This window comes from Zootoca vivipara, chromosome 5, assembly GCF_965207765.1.
Source record: "Zootoca vivipara chromosome 5, rZooViv2.hap1.1, whole genome shotgun sequence".
Lineage (NCBI taxonomy): Eukaryota > Metazoa > Chordata > Lepidosauria > Squamata > Lacertidae > Zootoca > Zootoca vivipara.
In genome coordinates this window covers 73,782,586-73,800,417 of record NC_142588.1, presented here as the reverse complement: position 1 = coordinate 73,800,417, position 17,832 = coordinate 73,782,586, and the positions used below count along the sequence as shown (strand labels likewise).

Here is a 17,832-nt window from a genome sequence, read left to right as displayed (position 1 = left end):
TCTTATGTGATATGTTCAGCCCATGTTGAACTACAAAATGTCATGCATAAAGCAAATAGCCATTTGTGGAGATGGTAAATGAGGCATCATATTGATAAGATTACTGTTTGATGTGACAGTCTACCTTAATATGACTACGGTTTCTTTGAATCCAAATTCTTAAAGCAATACCACTGATGTTCATTCACATTTTTCTATTAATAAACTATAATGAACTGAAGAGCAAGTGGGGAAGAGATTAGAAACAGTAGGAGTGGGGTTATTGTGTTCACCAAGTACTCCAGGAAAGTACTCCAGGTACTGTTTAAGTATTGTCTGTTCTACATATAATTATTTTTTAGATCATACATGTGGGTAAGCTGTGGATGTATTGAACTGCTGGTTGGAGAGAATAGAAAGCAGTTCTTTGACTCCTTCATTAGATAGCTGAATTAGTAACATACCTGGAAACTTACGTTCAGGACAAAAGTATGCTTTTACTATGCTATGTTTGGGAGAGAGAAAACCTTAGATACTGTGGAAGTTTTAACAACAAATGAGACTTGTTGGCTTCCATTTTTTTCTCATATAATGCCTACCCAGATAAGTAGAATGTTTACTGTACTTAGCTTATTGCTGATTTTATTTATTATTTGACTGCTTTGAATGACTGTTTTTAACAGTTTTACTAATAAAGTTATTGTTTTGCTCTTTTTTATCATACCTTATTTTGATCTAGAGTTTTAACTTGTAAAACACATTTTGGGGTGCCTTGGCAGAAAGGCAGTACAGTGGACCCTCGAGTTATGTACCTCTCTGGATACATAAACATCGGATTGTGAAAGCGGGAAACCCGGAACTATTTCTTCAGGTTTCACAACTCGCGCATGTGCAGAAGCGCTCTATCGCACCGCATGCGTGCACAGAAGCGGCACCTCTGGTTACGGATTTTTGGGGGTGCGCACGGACCCCCCCCCCGGAATGAATTTAATCCATATCCAGAGGGTCCACTGTATATGAACAGCTCACTATACTCTATAATGTATATTTCCAAATATAGGCCATCTGGGTTTGGAAAAGAGGGCAATATTACAGTATTTTCTATAAAATAACATACTTGAAAGTTGGATGCCTTATGTTCCAAGCCTCCTGGGTGACTATTAAAGCTTACAGAAAATCAGAGTCAATCAACATCAACACAAAACCCTTGGTCAACATTATAATACAGAACCAGATTTTCAATTATGCCTTTCTAATGGTTTTTCTGACATTGTAATAGCAGTATTATCTTTAGATTCTGTTGGTACTCATTATGTATAAATACTAATTGAATGTCGATGCACATAGCTGAAAAAATGCAAGTTAATCAACCTCATGTTTCCATCAAGCACCTTGAGTTCAAGCCATGATGCAAAGGAATATGCCAGGAAGGGCTTCAAGCACCAATCTGCACTAACTTCAAGCACTGTTTTGGCAGGGACTGGGTCCGGCTGGGAGCTCCTGTGTGAAGAAAAATCCCAGCAGGGCTTGCAACTGTCACCAAATTTAATAGGCCAGGGGTCCCCAGACTTACCGGGCTTCGGGCTGGTGCTCGCCGTGCCAACCGCGCGGCGGGCCGGAGGGCGGCGGGCCGGAGGGTGGGGGAGTGCGCGCCCGTGCGCATGCGCACACGCACACGGTCAGAAAAAAATCGCCGAAAATCGCTTGTGCGCATGCGTATGGGCCTCCCCCGACCCGGAAGTGCATCGGAAATGACCTCTTCTGGGTCGGGAGAGGCCCATACGCATGCGCACAAAGGATTTTCGGCAATTTTTTGCCGATTTTGAAGATCGCTGCTGCGCCGCGCGCCGTAAGAGCGGGCGGCGGCAGCGGGCGGCGGGGGTCGTTGCGGGCCGGATTGGGAGGCCAATTGGGCCGCATCCGGCCTGGGGGCCGTAGTTTGGGGACCCCTGTAATAGGCACTGGCTACATTTCCCACTTGGCAAAGAACAATTTTAAGGTTCCTGATTGTTCCCGTACAGCCCCACAACTGATGGCATACCTTGGGGGGGGGGGGAGAAGGCTTCGTGGACCCAAGCTAGGACTCTTACCAGGCCAAACTACGTAGGCCTTTGGGCAGGAAACTCCACACTGCTGTGCTAAACCATAGTTTAGTGTTACATCTGAACAAAGACATTCATATCCATCTGTTTTTCCACTGACACTCTGAATTCTATGCCTTTATTTTTTCAAAAGTGCTCAAAGCATCCTACAGTCTAATTATGGGTGGATAGTGAGTACTCTGTCCATGTCTCATTTCCTGCAACCAGTGTCTATAATCAGGAAAAGCAGTCTCTTTTCCAGCTGGCTGACTGTTCTATTGTTTTTATGAAAGCATAACTCAAGAAGCCAGATGTTCATAGTTGTCATCTCTTGATTTGGGGAGGGGGATTTACCCCATAAGTAATTCTACTAACAGTGATTACTGAAAATGCTGGGGAACTACTCACCAAAATAGCAGAGGAATAGACCATTTAACCTTCCAGCAGAAAAATCATGGCATTCATGGGAAATGGCTAAACCGAATATGAGTACAAACTACGGTAAGTTTAGTTTCTATCCAGAGGACCTGTGTCTCACTGCTTTTTCATAGAAAGTTAAAATGGTGTTTCAGTGTGCATTCTCAATTTAAAATGAAAAGGGCTATCTATATTTGTATTCTATTTGTGCTTTTGGTTTCACAACCAATATTTATCAGGGGAACAAAAACCTGAGCATATTCCTTCTTGTTGCACTTCCATAAGCCGTCAGCAGAACACATCCAGTAGAGATGATATTATTACACTAAATTAAGTGTTCTCTCATCAATCTCACTAACACATCAGTTTTTGTTCTATTTTACTTTTTAAATTCCCATGCTAAAATACTCTGATGCCTGATACTCTAATACAGGCATCCCCAAACTTCGGCCCTCCAGATGTTTTGGACTACAATTCCCATCTTCCCTGACCACTGGTCCTGTTCGCTAGGCATCATGGGAGTTGTAGGCCAAAACATCTGGAAGGCCGCAGTTTGGGGATGCCTGCTCTAATATGCCTAATACTGTTGTTGTCCAAGCTGTGTTTCATAGAATAAGATGGACAGTGAGCTACTGGTTCAGAAGGCCTAATAATGTAAGAGTCCCTCAATAAGCTATTATGTGCCTGAACATTTAAGTTCACATGGTAAGAACATTTATGGCATAGAACCCAAGGTCCTGGTTTTGACTTTTGAAGTCATAAATGATTTAGTAATAGAACTCCTGAAGAGGTCCTAATTCTTTCTCTCCAACTGAGGGGGAGGGCATGGAAATCCTAATTGGTTGCTGCCTCAAGTTATGAGATTTCTGTATCTATAAGACTTGGGAAAACCAGGGCCTGGATCTCCCTTCTTTGGGCTGCATTGTGGTAGCAGGAGCTAAAACTGCAGAAGGGTGGGAAAAGTAAACATTTGGTCTTGAGGCTTTCAAAAATGAACTAGTTTCCTGACATGAGCCCTCAGGGTGGTTTAGGTAAAAATAATATCTAAACCAAATAGAAATATAATCACCTTTTTCTACATGTCTGCTGCAATAGCTGTTTTGTTAGTCTGGAGGAGACTTTTCTAGTTTGACCTTTTTTTCTTCCCAATGGGGTGGGTGGGATATTGCTCCCTCTAATAGCAAACTCAGGTTGTGAGCACCCACTGAATTGGCCACAGAGAAACAACGGGGGGGGGGGAAATCAGCATACTTGGGGGAACACCGGATTTGCAGAATTTTTTGGTTTTTACAAAGTCTAACCATAACTTCAACTACACATGGATTTCAAGGTGGTGTACACAAAATACAAGTATTCATACAATGTTAAAAACAATAAAAATTAAAACCTAGTACAATATAAAGTAATAGTCATTCAAGAAGCTACTAAAATAAATATTAAAAGTCTGATAAAATAAAAAGTCTTAACCTGGCACTGGAAAGCTATAATGTTGGTCTTATATCCCAAAGCCAGGGTGTCACCAGCAAGAAGGCCCTCTCCTTTGTGGATCCTTAACACACTCACAGATGGAACTTTAAGAAGTGCTTCATCTGAAATCAGTGAAACATAAAGACATGTAGCCCAAAACCTTGGAATCAGCTACTGGTCACGCAGATTTTAAAATACTACTGGCTCCATTGCTCTACCTCTAAAACTGATTCCACACAATTGATACAAGCACCGGCATGACCTCAGGCCTTTCCTACCACCCCACAGATGTAGTGTGCCCCCCAAGAATTGGCCAGTACAGAATATTGTAGAATTGCTGCCAACTCCCAAAGAGACAGGACACACAGCATGCTACTGGCTGTACTAACATTCCAGAACATACATGTATAAATGGTACCCATCTATTAAGGAAAAGGTCAAAGGATCAAGAGAGGGTAAACTGAAATACCAATTACTAGTTTGTCAATTGTACTAGGGGGACAGATGGCCTAGAAAATATGAAATTAGTATTTACTTGTGACTTGTTCCTAAGTACAATATCCTCACAAACTTAGGACATGTGTGCAAGACCTCCCCTCTTAAAGGCCTGCTGGAGACAGACACTGCACATTCCTATTGCAATATTTTGTTGCAAGTCTCATTTGTATCTATTTGGTGATGATGCTCTTTGGCATAATTCAAAGAGTCACATGAAAAGCATACAAGAACAATTTGAGGGAAGGGTTCTAGTAAAAGGTTGAAGCCATTCTGCTATACAACTCTTTAACCTCCTGTACAGCGAAGTCCCACGGCATCTAATGGGACCTGCCTCATGTTAAGCACGCATTGGATTGCAGCCCTGAAGTGCCCAACAGAACCCATGCCCCAGTATTTTGATTTATTCACACCAACAACGCAATCCACACAAACTGCCTACTTGGCCAAGGCATACAGGCTCAAACCCACCCACAAAGCATTTATTCAGCAAACCTGGATGTCTTAGGGACCTTTTTTGCTGTTAACTAATCATACAGAATAAGGTCTGAAAGCAGGCCTATTTCTTTTTGCTGCTGTTACTGTTTCATTTCCTCCTTCAGCTGTTTATATGGCTCTGCATTTTCTGCAAACACTTTTGTGTTCTAGCTTGCCTTTCATAAAGAAAACTGGTTTTCCAAATGTTCCACTCTGGAAGGCATACACAACACCTTAGTGTGTGAATATCACTCCTAGTCACAAGTACAACAGCTCTCATGTCGGTTAACACTAAGCCACTGATACTGAAACTGTTTTGGGGGCGAGGGAACCCTGGAGTTGGCTCGGAAGCTTTTCAAAAATGCTTCAAGAGCAGCAGTAGCTTTGAAATATACAGTAGCTAAAATATAATGGCCCATCAATATTGCTAACCTTCCACTGCAACGTGCAGCTGCCAGACTGCTGCCTACTTACTAGGTCACGCTCAACTCAACTGGGGCAGCAACAAGGCATAACAAGGCCTGCCTCATGCCTCACAAAAACCAACTAAGAGCTGTAAAATATGCCCCAGATTATTTTTTTTACAATGTACTCTGGTTTCATAGCAAACATGCAATAGGCTCTCAGCAGTCAACAGAAAAGCTTTCCCTGAAACTAGTTTTTAAAATGCTGCTTCAAGAGATCCTGCTTCATTTAAAGTATGCATGTTGACTCCCAAGATCCATTTTTAAAATGAATATAGGTAGAAAAATTGGTCTGCCAAGTCAAATAAAATATTTGAAATATACAGCAATATTCCCTTGCTCAAAAAAACAAAACAAAACTGAGAACAGTCTTAACTATTGTCTGATATTGAAACACTAGTTATGTCTTTATGTTAGGACATAGATGGCTGGGAGAAACTAGCTACATAGTTGTGGCACTGGCACTAAATGTTATTAGATGTTCTTAAAATAAAAGGCTCAATGTGTGCATCTGAGCTGCACAAGATGATGTTATTCTAATAACCTGAAGATAATATTTCTCCCTGCCAAAAAGAAATCTGACACAGCTTTAGGAAAGGAACCATAATACTACAAGACTTCCCTTGTTTTGCAGCTTGCAGTTTTCATTTCAATGCAGAATTAGCCCACTAAAGTATGTAAAGTAGGAAAGGGGGAAAGCTTCTAGAAAGTTGGCATTACAAGAATAATAATTTAAACTTTCAGTTTACACCATATTACTTCAACGCTTGCAAGCATTCTGCACCCTTCTATTCTATTCTATTCTATTCTATTGCACTCCCTTCAATCACTCCCTCCACATAGGCCCCAAAACTGAGAACTAGAACCTCTGATACTAATATAAGAACATTTCAGACCACACATTTTAATAGCGAGACTCTAAAGGATTGCATTGCTCACAGTGTGCATTCACTCTAATTGCACTCACGGATGAGAAGATGAATTTAAAGGAAGCAGCCATTAACTGCTATAGAGCTGGATTTACATAGTAAAATTAAGAATTTGTCATCCACTACAGATTTTATTACCTTTGTTTCTATTTTACATCTATACTTTTAGCTGTGAAAGAAGAATGAAGCAACACTACATCTTGTGGGAATGCTTTGGGCCTATGCAGGATTCCCACTTGCATTTGTTTCTAGTCGGCATCCACAAATCACTTCAACATGGCAAACTGCTATTTTAGAAGCTGAAATTGTGAAAGCCTATAGCTGTTCTGAGCATGCTCAAGAACACAACTTTAAAGGATGAAATTCAGTAACAGCAGGATATGAGCAGTACCTACTGTTTTCAATTTGCATAATCCTTTTATTCCCCCTCCCTTCAAGTAAAGCATATAAGAGCAATGCATAAAGAGACCCTTATCAATGTTGATGCTAATGCATGGTTTTGTTCTATTATGAAAGAGGCCTCAAGAGCTCAGTTTTACCATTTATAATACTTTATCAGCAACAATTAGCACGCTATACAAGTAAGCTTTTTCATAGAACAGAGAGAGAGATACTCTATGAAGAAATCCTTACAATCAGGTTTTCAACAATCCAGCGGCTGCTGTGGAGACTTCACAATTGCAGCTATTCATTAGAGTGCTGGACTACAGCCTGCACAGTTCACACTGGTCAGTTATCTATCCCTTTTCTAACCAGTCTGGTAATATTTGGACCGGGTATCTGCCAAACATGTAGGAGGCTTAAACAAGCTTTCCCAGTGATGTATTCTTTCAAGAGTGGCAACATATTTCTCAAGAGCCAAAAGTATAGTAATCAGCTAGTTATGTTTTTAGAAGTCTAGCGAATGTTTGGATTTAACAGGATTAAAAGATCTAAGGTTTCATTTTTACCAGTTTATGCCAGTTAAGTTATTAAAAAAATCTGAGGATTTTGTCATCTGAAATGCATTATGTATTTACTAAAATAACCTCAAAATGCTAACTACAGTATATATTCCATTAATATGGCATCATCTAGCAGTTCACATTCACTGCTTATTAGTTTCTGAGTCCAACATGGAGAACAGATTCTATATATTGTGACAGCTCTGCAGCTTAAAACATAGTCTGGTTTTCTGGATGTACAATATTGCCAGCATATTTTTTATATTAGCAATTTAGAATTCTTACTTATATACTAGATACGGTAAAGAACCCCTGCATGGTTTAAGTCCAGTCAAAGGCGACTTCAGGCTGAGGGAGCTGGCGTTTGTACACAGACAGTTTTCCGGGTCATGTGGCCAGCATGACCAAATCGCTTCTGGTGCAACAGAACACCGTAGCAGAAGCCAGAGTGCATGGAAACACAGTTTGCCTCCCCGCTGTAGCGGTACCTATTTATATACTTGCACTTGTGTGCTTTTGAACTGCTAGGCTGGCAAAGGCTGAGTCATAGGGATGCAGGTAGCGCTGTGGTCCAAACCACTGGGCCTCTTGGCCCTGCCAATCGTAAAGTCGGCGGTTCGAATCAGCATTATGGTGGTGAGCTCCAGTTGCTCTGCCCCAGCAACTTATACGCTACATAGGCACCAACTAATTATGAATTATTTCTGGAATAAAAAGGAGAACTAAAATACAGAGGCACCAAATTACAGCATCTCCAAATGTAGCTTTTGAAAACTTTGATTGGAGACTGGCTACAAACAAGTAATTTAAAGAGAACATCCAATAACGCTTACCAAGTCACATAATCTAGCAATATTCCTAGCAGGACCAAGGCCTTGGGCTGTTTCATACCAATTCCCAAGTTAAAGACTACTACTCACTTTTTGAAGGTCCTAGCTCCACCAGATTCCTGACCTTAGCTGCCAAGTATCCCGTTTTTCGTGGGAAACCCCTGGATTTTAATCCGTTTCCCGCTGTTCTCCCGAATGGAGAAAAATCCTGGAAATCCCCCAGATTTCCTACCTGCCAGGGAGCCTCCATTTTGGGTGCCGCTCTGTCCATGTGTGGGCACCAGAAATCGGGCAGAGCGGCACCAGAAGTCACTTCTATGCATGCCCAGCAGCCATCTTGGTGGTGGCCGCATGGTGACGGCCATCTTGGTGGGCATGCATAGAAGCGATGGTAGATGGCCACTGGGCATGCATAGAAGCAACTTCCGGTGCCGCTCTGCCCAATTTCCGGTGCCCACACATGGACAGAGCAGCCCCGGAAGTTGCTTCTATGCAACTTCCGGTGTGGCGCCACTGCTGATCCCGCATTTTTCAGCAGGACACTTGGCAGGTATGTTCCTGACCCATCCCAATATACATTAGCTTACTATATAGAAGTACCTAGAAGCAGTTTCTGGCCTGGTGCTGGAGCAAGGAAACAATATGTTCTACTGGACAATTTTAAAAAATATTAATACAAGCAAGAGCCTCCACCATGCATTAACAGTACAGTTTGAAAACTTGATACTGTCTTCACTAATATTAAGTTGCTGATATGTTCTGTATTGTCATTACAAGCGGTACTTCAACGTAACACCTTTTATGACTCATACAGAGGTTAACTGAACTGACAGCTAAGTAATTTAATACGACTACAAGAACATCAATAAAAGAGGCCTCACATTGAGATAATGGGTTTCTCTTGCACATTCCATGTTGATAGAATCCTCGTGGAGGCCAAATCCAGAGTTAATCTCTGGTACCCATACAGTAAGCAATTTGAAATCCAAACACAAGCCAACTCCCCCTTTTTATAACTTTCTGCAAAATGTTTCTACATAGGCACCAACTCTGATAATCTGGATAATCCAGAGTTAATCTCTGGTACCCATACAGTAAGTAATTTGAAATCCAAACACAAGCCAACTCCCCCTTTTTATAACTTTCTGCAAAATGTTTCTCCCTAACATTTCTCCTATATATTTTTTCTCAATTATCAACACACAAGAAGCTGGCCAAAGGGGCCAAGCAAGCCACTCTTCTGTTGCTGAATAAATAAAAGGGGGGAATATTTGAACAGTATGTTAACACCCTCTTAAGCATGCTGTTGTTTCTTGGAAGAGGCCTGTCATAAGACATTTCTAGTTGTACACAATGCCCCACAGAACTAGTTTATTTGCATTTGGTGTAGCCCAAGGAATTCTGCTATATTGTACTGGTCATTGACAAAATAATCCATGTATGTGTGTCAGCTCAAAAAAGTTTTGCTTCAAGTAATATTTACACACGTTATTCCACAATACCATAATACACATAACTTGCATACAACTTTTAATCAGTACCACCAACCGAAGAACAAAGCCTACAATTTGAAGCAAGCATACTAAGACTAAAAATATTCTCAATAAATGTGATTAGGATTGCACAATACTGACTGTACATTAAAATATTTCATATCAATACATCAGATCCAACCAAATTTAGCACACCCACTTAAAAGATATTATGTCAGTGGGTTGTATTCAATGGTTGCACAGGTGGAAGGCAGACCATGTAAGCACTCTATCGCTTCCCTTCCTCGCCCCTGCAACTCTTGTACTCTTCCAAAACCCTGTTCAGAGGAAACTCTGTTGTATGGGGCAGCAGTGCAATTGAGAGTATTGCCTAAAATCAGGAAAAATTCTGCACCAGAGCAACTCCCCAGGCTGCTCTACACAATTTCAGGCTAGTTCCTCCTCACACTGCATAGTATGCAACACAGCTCCCACTGTCTGAGAGAGGCACCTCTCCAGAGGTTTCTCAGGGGGAGGGGGAGAAGAGAAAGATGGATTGCACAAGTCCCTTTTCACTCACACTACAACTCAATATTAGTATCAGGCTTAATACCAAAGTTATCTCTTTCCCCCCTACCAAGTCCATTTCCTTTATCTTGAAGTTGAGGCTAGGATGTTTATTTAATAAGACAAAATACGATATATACCTCCATTAGCCGTGGTTTCAACTTCAGTAAACCATAGCAAAATCAAGTTAGATGTAATACCCAATGGCTAATGCTATGCCATCAATTTCTGCAAAGTCGCAGGTGCCTGTTCTCTTCTGTATTTAATCATAAGCAGATTTGTTGACAAGTAGAGATCATACCTATACTAGGTTACAATTTCCTCAAGTAGAGAATTTCTACTTGATGCTTACAACTCAAATGTAATGGAATACTCTGATGCACAAGGCAATTTCATATGCTATTTGAAAGACTTCAAGAAATAAGCACATTTTAGGGAAAGTTACTCTACACTTTAAATTAGCACCAACAGTGCAATCCTATACACATCTACTCAGAATTAATCCTTAATTGGGGCATAGTCTCAGATAAACAGGTATAATAAGATTGTGGCAAGAGATGATGAAGGATATCCATCCCTATGCTACTAAATTTACAAAGAGGAACTCTTACAGAGCTAGGCCAGAGGTTAATAGGACAGTCCTCTCACTTCTACGAAGGAAATTCAGTCATTTCCCAAAGAAAGTGTTAGCAGCATCGTCTGCCCCTCTCATTGAGCTACAGTACTGTTCTGCTTATTTCCTTCTACTGTGCTTGTACGAATAAACATTTTCATATAGAGTAAGATTCTTAATGAAGTGGTGTGGTTTCTTTTTAAAGTTATCAATTATTTATAGAATGTTTAAGGGCTACATTTCCAAATTTGGTACTTTACCCCCCAAAAAAACAGAGCCCATACAACCCACAGAACTTTCCCTAAAGATAGGGACAGCCCTGTCTTTCCTTCTGCCCACAGCAGCAGTTGTTAACAAGAATTGTGGAACAGCATAACTTTCCTTGAAAATCCTGAAGCCCTTTACGATGCAATTCTATACATGCAAACTTGCAACTTACACCCAAACAAGTTGCTTTATAACTCACTTCTTTTAAGTTTAAGCATGCTAAAGCTACAATCCTAAATACACATCATGAAACAAGTCTCACTGATTTTATGGGACTTGCCTCTGAACAAATATCCCAAGTTAATACAGTACTGTTATTCACCAATCTCTCAAAGTTTATTCCCTTTACAATAACCACACGCCCAACAATGATAAAGCAAGGGTTCTATTTAAAAACAAGTAATGTGAAGCCATGGTTAACTTGCTTACTTTTTCCTATGAAGCACATTTTGTTAGTAAGCTTTTGCAGGCATTACACTGAAACTGCTGAAGAAAACATGTTACAAATCTGCCCACTGAATTACACACACTCATTGATAACTATGTTTCCATTGCTGTCATGTATATGTATTCAACATTAACAGAGAATAGGTCTGGATTTATTCAGCTAACATAGCTCAAGTTAAACAAGTATATAGCATAAAGACTAACTATATATCCAAATGGTGCTTTAAACAATGGAAGAGAGTAACCTTACTTCAAGTTATCAATTGTGATGGGCTTGAAAGTCCTTGTAACTGTTTTTTCAAGACTACGGAAACAGTGATTTGCTTTTTGTATTCAGCTTAATATTCATAGTCTCATTTCCTTAAGTTCTTCCTTATGGTGGTTTACACATTTTTGCTACACAAGTAGTTTAGTAGTGAATCCCCTTTGTCACATCTTATGTCACATCTTTGGAAGAGATTAAGACACTTAAACTTGATAAACAAATGCTGTAAGAGTGTCTGCAACTAGACACCTGCATTAAAAAAAAGATAGAAGATAAATACCTGTCTTCATCACCATCAACAGGAATAGATATGCCAAAGACAGAGCTGGCAAGACTGTTCATAGGAGTAGTTGCAGGTAAATTAAGAGGGTTTGTTAAAGTGTCCGGAATAGGTGGCTTCACTAGAAGTTTATTTTCAGCAAGAGAAAGTGGTGGTTGAGGTAGGGGTTCAGATTTTCTTCTAGTATCATCAATCTGGCCTAAAGGTTGATTTGGAAATTGTCCGATGTTAGATTGTGGCAGATTTGCAGGTACATTGGTTGTGCCTTGCATTAGTGGAAGGCCAACATGTTGCTGGACAACACTGGAGCTCCTACTGACAGATGTATGGCTGGTCAGCTGGGACTGGACTAAAGTAACAGGGGCATTTGGCATAGTAACAGAAGTTGTAGACACACTGGGCACACTAGTACCCGGTACACCTGCAGGCACATTCTGAACTCCAGAAACTATACTGTGAGGAGCACCAGCCACTTGACTGCTTCCACCCATTTGCTGCTGAGTCATAGATTTCTGTTGCACAACCCCCGCATGGCCAATGCCTTGCTGCACCACACCTCCTGGCTGAGGAATGACAGTCTGGATTGGAGTTGTCAGGCCACCCTGCAATAGCCCAGATACCTGTCCTACGGTTTCACCAGTTTGCGAAGAAACTCCCATCACTGGTGCTATGGGTGAGGGATTCGGACCAGCTATTTGTGCTGCTGGAAGACTGGACGCTCCAGTGCTCGGGACAGAACCTGAGACGGTCTGTTGAGTAGCTCCTTGAGACTGCATTACTGTCATATGTTGAATGTATTCCGGCTGGGCAGGAGTTTGGGCTGGCACCAGATGCACTGGTGGAATCTGCGACTGAGAATAAGCAAATTGCTGAGTCTGAGCCACAGGTACATTACCTTGCTGTACCTGCTGTTGCGGCATAGGCAAACTCGTCTGGGCTATCGCTACATTCGAAGGTGGCATGCCTTTCCCATTAGGTCCAGCCTGTCCCATGTTCTGTGCATTTACCTGTGCCTGGGTCTGCAGCGGAGGCCCCATCATTTGCTGGCTCGCTGCAGTAGCCCCTGAATAGATTGGCTGAGCATTACTGTGAGGCACAGCCCCGCCTATGGGCTGCTGCCCAATGACAAAATTGGGTTGCTGTGGAGAGGGTTGGTTTATTTTCTCTGGCTGGAGTAGCTGTGACACAGCAGCAAGAGAGCTGTCAGCCAGGGAGTCGGGGCCATGTGCCGAAGTTGCAACCCCCGAAACTATCAAAGAGCCACCAGTAGCACCTAGGCCACTATCCCTATCTTGAACAGCTTGTTCAAAAGTACTGTTGTGTCTAATGCAATCCCCAGTTCTGGCTAAAACGGCCCCGCCCTCGGAGTCCCGGTCATAGTATTCCATACACGTCCATCGCCCCCTTCTATAGGGCTCTCCTGTACCGTGGTCCAGCTTAATCACCCTAAAGCGGGAACTGCATGCGGCGGCAGCCGTTAGAGGCATGGCTCCAGAGCCAGCAGCTGCCTGCGCAGTGCTGCCTCCTACTGCCGCTGAAGAGGCCGGGGCGGCAGCCGCTGGGAGCACCGCGGAGCTCCTGGGAACAGCTCCTCCGTTGGCGGTCGGCACAGCAGGGGAAGGCGGCGGCTGTATCCCTCCGGAGGCCGCGGCGACGGCGGCAGCAGCTACTTGCCCATCCAGGAGCAGGTTGGGAGAGACTGTCCCCGGGGTCTCCGCGTCGCCCACGTTGTTGAGGGTCTCCTCGGAGGAGCTGCGCTCGCAGACATCTTCGGGTCCGTAGTCGGTGGCGCGGGACACGTCGAAGATCTCGGAGGAAACGTCCTCGGTGCGGGATTCATCCGGGTCGTCCAGGCTCTCGGTGTCCTCGGTGATGCTGCTGGCCACCTGGGCCGTCGTCACGCTGGTGATCTGGAAGCAGCTCTTCTTCTTGGCCGGCATCTTGGACATGGTACTTTCCCCGGGAGAATAAAAGAGGATAAGTCGTCGTCGTCGGGAGGGGGGGGGGAGAGAATGAGGATGGGGGTTCCGCCCACCTGCCCTCGCCGGAGCCGGCGGAGAAAAGCAAAGAGCAAAAAAATTAAAAGGCGGGGAAGGCAGAAGTCCGAGCCGGCCCTGGCGCAGCGGAGGGGAGGATCACGTTCTGTCTAGAGCGCAGTCGCCGGCGGTATCGCACATTCCTCCGGCCCTCGCGACGCAGCCCCGGCTCAGCAGGCGGCCACCACCAGGCCTGGGGTTGGCGATGGGGGGAAAGGGAGAGGCAGAGGAGAATGGAAGGGGGGCGGCGGCCGAGCTCCTCCTCTTCCTCCCCCCGAGTAAGGCTGCGGCCCCCTCGGCGGGCGGCGCCACCTCCTCCTCCTCCTCCTTCCCTCAGCAGCGCCCCGCCGTCCCCCTTTCGCAGCCGCGGCTCTCTTCACACAGCCGGCTGTGGGGCTCCGAGAGCCGGGGTGGCGCTCTCCGCCGGTTCGCTCCGCGGGGGTTTCCGGCGAGACCCGCGGTCCCCGAGGCGGGCACAAGGCCGCTAGTTCGTCCGCTGTCCGTCCGTCGGGTCTCGGGGAAGAGGGGCGGCGGCAGCAGCAGGCGGCAGCCGGCAAGCGCAAGTGAGGCGCAGACCGCCCTGCCTCCGCTGTCTACCTGGAGATCAGCACCAGACGCATCTTCTCGGGAGGAGGGAAGGAAAAGGGGGGGAGGAACCAGCCCGGCTCACAGCGGCCCCCTCAGGCGGGCGGGCCTCCTAGACGCGGCTCCCTCTGCTCTCTCTGCGCCGACGACGGAGCGGCTCGCGAGGAGGAGCCGGTCGGGCCCTTTTTCCTCCTCACACTCTCTTCTTTCTCTCCCCCTCCTTTAAAGTCCGTGCGCGCTGCGCTCTCCAGCGCTGTGCCGAAGGAGCTGAAATTCAAACTGCTCACTCCCCTCGCTCAAGATGGGGCTCAAATGGAGCCGCGAGGCAACCTGGGAACTGGAGCTTAAGCCGCTGCTACTGCGGCAGCCGACACGGGGGACCGCCTCTTACGCAGATGCGCGCTGACGTCACCGCCGCCCGGGCGCGCCTCCCATCCTTCCCCCCCCCCTGGATGAAGAGGTTCTGTCCTGGCCACGGAAAGGGGGCGGGCGGAGGAGCAGAGGCGGCCGAGGAGAGGAAAGGGGCGGGGTCACCGCCGAGGAAAAAAACCCCTCCCCCCCTGAGATCGTCATTTCAACCGTTTGGAATGTTCCACTCGCCCCGTAGCAGCCCCCCTCCTCCTCTTTCTTCAGTGCGGCCTTGGTACCTTCCGTCAAAGGAGCGGGGGGAGGGGATGGCGGCGTGACATCCTCCCCCCGCCTCAGCTCGCTCCATTTTGGCGAGGAAACTGAGGGGGCGCTTTGCTCAGTCTTTCTCCGTGTGAGGCCGAGAAAGGGAGGCTCAACTGCGGCTGCCGTAGCTTTCGTGTTACGAGAACGTCAATGTGCCAATGACAGGAACAGGATTTTATATATACAGTATATGTAAAATCCTGTTCCTGTCATTGGTACATTGACGTGTATACATATAAAAAAAATTCTGAAGGGCTTCGCCCCTCCTCCCTTCGCCCCGCCCCTACGGAAAGGCCACGCCGTTGCGTTTCGCCGTCTTTAATCCGAATTCACGAGCAGTTCATCCTCCACATGGTCGCCACAAGATTCGGATTAAGTTTGTTTGTTGTTGTTTAGTCGTGTCCTCCGACTCTTTGTGACCCCATGGACCAGAGCACGCCAGGCACTCCTGTCTTCCACTGCCTCCCGCAGCTTGGTCAAACTCATGTTCGTAGCTTCCAGAACACTATCTTGTCCTCTGTCGTCCCCTTCTCCTTGTGCCCTTAATCTTTCCCAACGTCAGGGTCTTTTCCAGGGAGTCTTCTCTTCTCATAAGGTGGCCAAAGTATTGGAGCCTCAGCTTCAGGATCTTAAGGTCGCTTCGTCTCCTACAAAACTTGTCAACAGTATTAAAACGGTGCACTAAAACACTCAGAAGTGAGTGGACTGGCGCTGGCGACGCATAAAATAAAGCTGATTTTATGGCCAAATGAACAACTTGCACCCCAAATCCTCTTTGCCATTTGCTTGAAAGTATGGCATGCCCCTACTGAAGGAGCTTGATGCTGTTTTTACACCTAGGTTCCAGCACCCTCAGTGTGGCCCTTAATTTATTCAACTTTTTAATAACTGCTAGCTGAAGCTGTACAAGGTCCAGCTGATAGAGGCCTGTCTAACGAAACTGGTTTTAAATGGCACTTGCCCATAAGCAGGCATGGAGAGTGTGGGTGTGTCTTTTACAACACTTCAACCATGCTGCCTGTGAGCACAAAAGAACAATTAAAAGTGTTGTCAGGGTAACTCATCCGCACAAGGACCTGCCTCATGGGGAGCCTAGGGAGAGAAACACCTCAGCATCACAGGACCGTCGTGCCACTAAAAAAAATTGCCCAAAGGGAGCAGCCTTCGCTCACACGTGCAAGAAAATTCTAAAAAGCGTTGCACTACTTTTACTAATTTTATATATGAACAGGACCAGTCAAAGTTATAGGACCATCTAAAACATCACAAGAGTAAGGAGCAAGCTTTTCAGCTCCCGTAGTGCTTCGTACTACAAAGCTCAGTGAAAACAGCAAAGGGAGATGGAGAGCAAAAGAGGCTTCAAGGCATGACGACAAAGCAAAACCTTTGAAGCTGGCAACAAGATGGAATGTGGGAAGAGTTAGGCAGGTAAAGCTACAATCCTAAACACACCTAAGTGAATAAGGCTGGACACAATAAAGCTTACTCCTGCATGGACATGTGGAAGATTGGTCCTGCACATTCTGTTAAGCCACTTTAGATGCAAAGCAGTTTCCTTTTCTTTCTTTTTTTTGGCTAGCCTACCAGGACAGAGAAGGAATGACCATCCATCCTTTGAAAAGATAAAAGCCATGAATTCAAAGGTTGCTCACTACTTTGTGGTGTTACAGTTGGTCCTAATAAACACAAGGTGTGGAACCTCAACTCTTCAGAAGTTTTTTTGGATTCAATCTGATAGCAGCAGCCCCAGCAGAATTGGCCCATTGTTAAGGATGGGAGTTGTTGGCAGAAACATCTGGACAACAACTGGTTCTTCCACCCCTGCAATAAATTATATTACTCTTCTGTGGCTTCTCTGAGTTCCCCCCTCTAATGAATCAGCACAATTGCATTTTTGTCTATAAAACAAGTGGGTATGGCAAATCCCAGTTGACTGTGTTATAGCCAACAAGCTAAGTCTCAACTATTTTGTGTAGCTCACAAAGCTTGCAGGCTGAGTTAATACAAACCTGTATGTCTCTTGTGTTTCATGAGAATGCTGCTTGCACATTAAGATTGCAAGGTCTAATAAAAGACATGACTTTTGTTTACAAGGGGAAATGTCAACAGGTTTATATTAGCCCACCGCTGGAACATGGGTAATATCTAAGGTTGGTCATCCATACATTTAAATTTATTTCAATTAACAGAAACAACAATTTGGTTTTTCTCTGGATTGACATCTGCTCCGATTTAGCACTTAAAGAGAGAGATTTCCTTGGGAAAGGAGCAGGGCAAGGGGGAAAGTGCTAGAAACTGTGTCTAGAAAGCACAGTTGGAAGGCCTCTTGGACCCATGTTTTCTAAGCATGGAACAAGTGGAAGTGTGAACAAGTCTTATAGTCACTGGAGGTTATTAGGCAGCAATAGAAATTCATACACCCCAGGAGGTCTCGTACACCCCAGGTAGTGTGGTTGCTGACCTTGAGCCAGACATCTTGGAGAGTGAAGTCAAATGGGCCTTAGAAAGCATTGCTAATAACAAGGCCAGTGGAAGTGATGATATT

The 17,832-nt window shown here is 44.7% G+C and overlaps 1 protein-coding gene across 6 annotated transcripts in view; it reads right to left on the bottom strand.

Annotated features, from left to right (window-relative positions):
* The window catches only part of TSC22D2 (TSC22 domain family member 2), a 37,935-nt gene extending 22,977 nt beyond the window's left edge, over positions 1-14,958 (bottom strand). For 4 of the 6 annotated variants that reach the window (XR_015950029.1, XR_015950028.1, XM_088669799.1 and 1 more), the window contains exon 1: positions 11,995-14,873. Coding sequence is in view for 4 of the 6 variants with exons in the window: in XM_088669799.1 (XP_088525925.1) it covers positions 11,995-13,943 (1,949 nt within the window). In the remaining 2 variants the exon portion in view is untranslated. Of the gene's footprint in view, positions 1-11,994 lie in introns of all 6 variants that reach the window. The other 2 variants (XM_088669798.1, XM_088669797.1) reach the window with 2 other exon arrangements.
* Between the last annotated feature and the right edge of the window lie 2,874 nt (positions 14,959-17,832).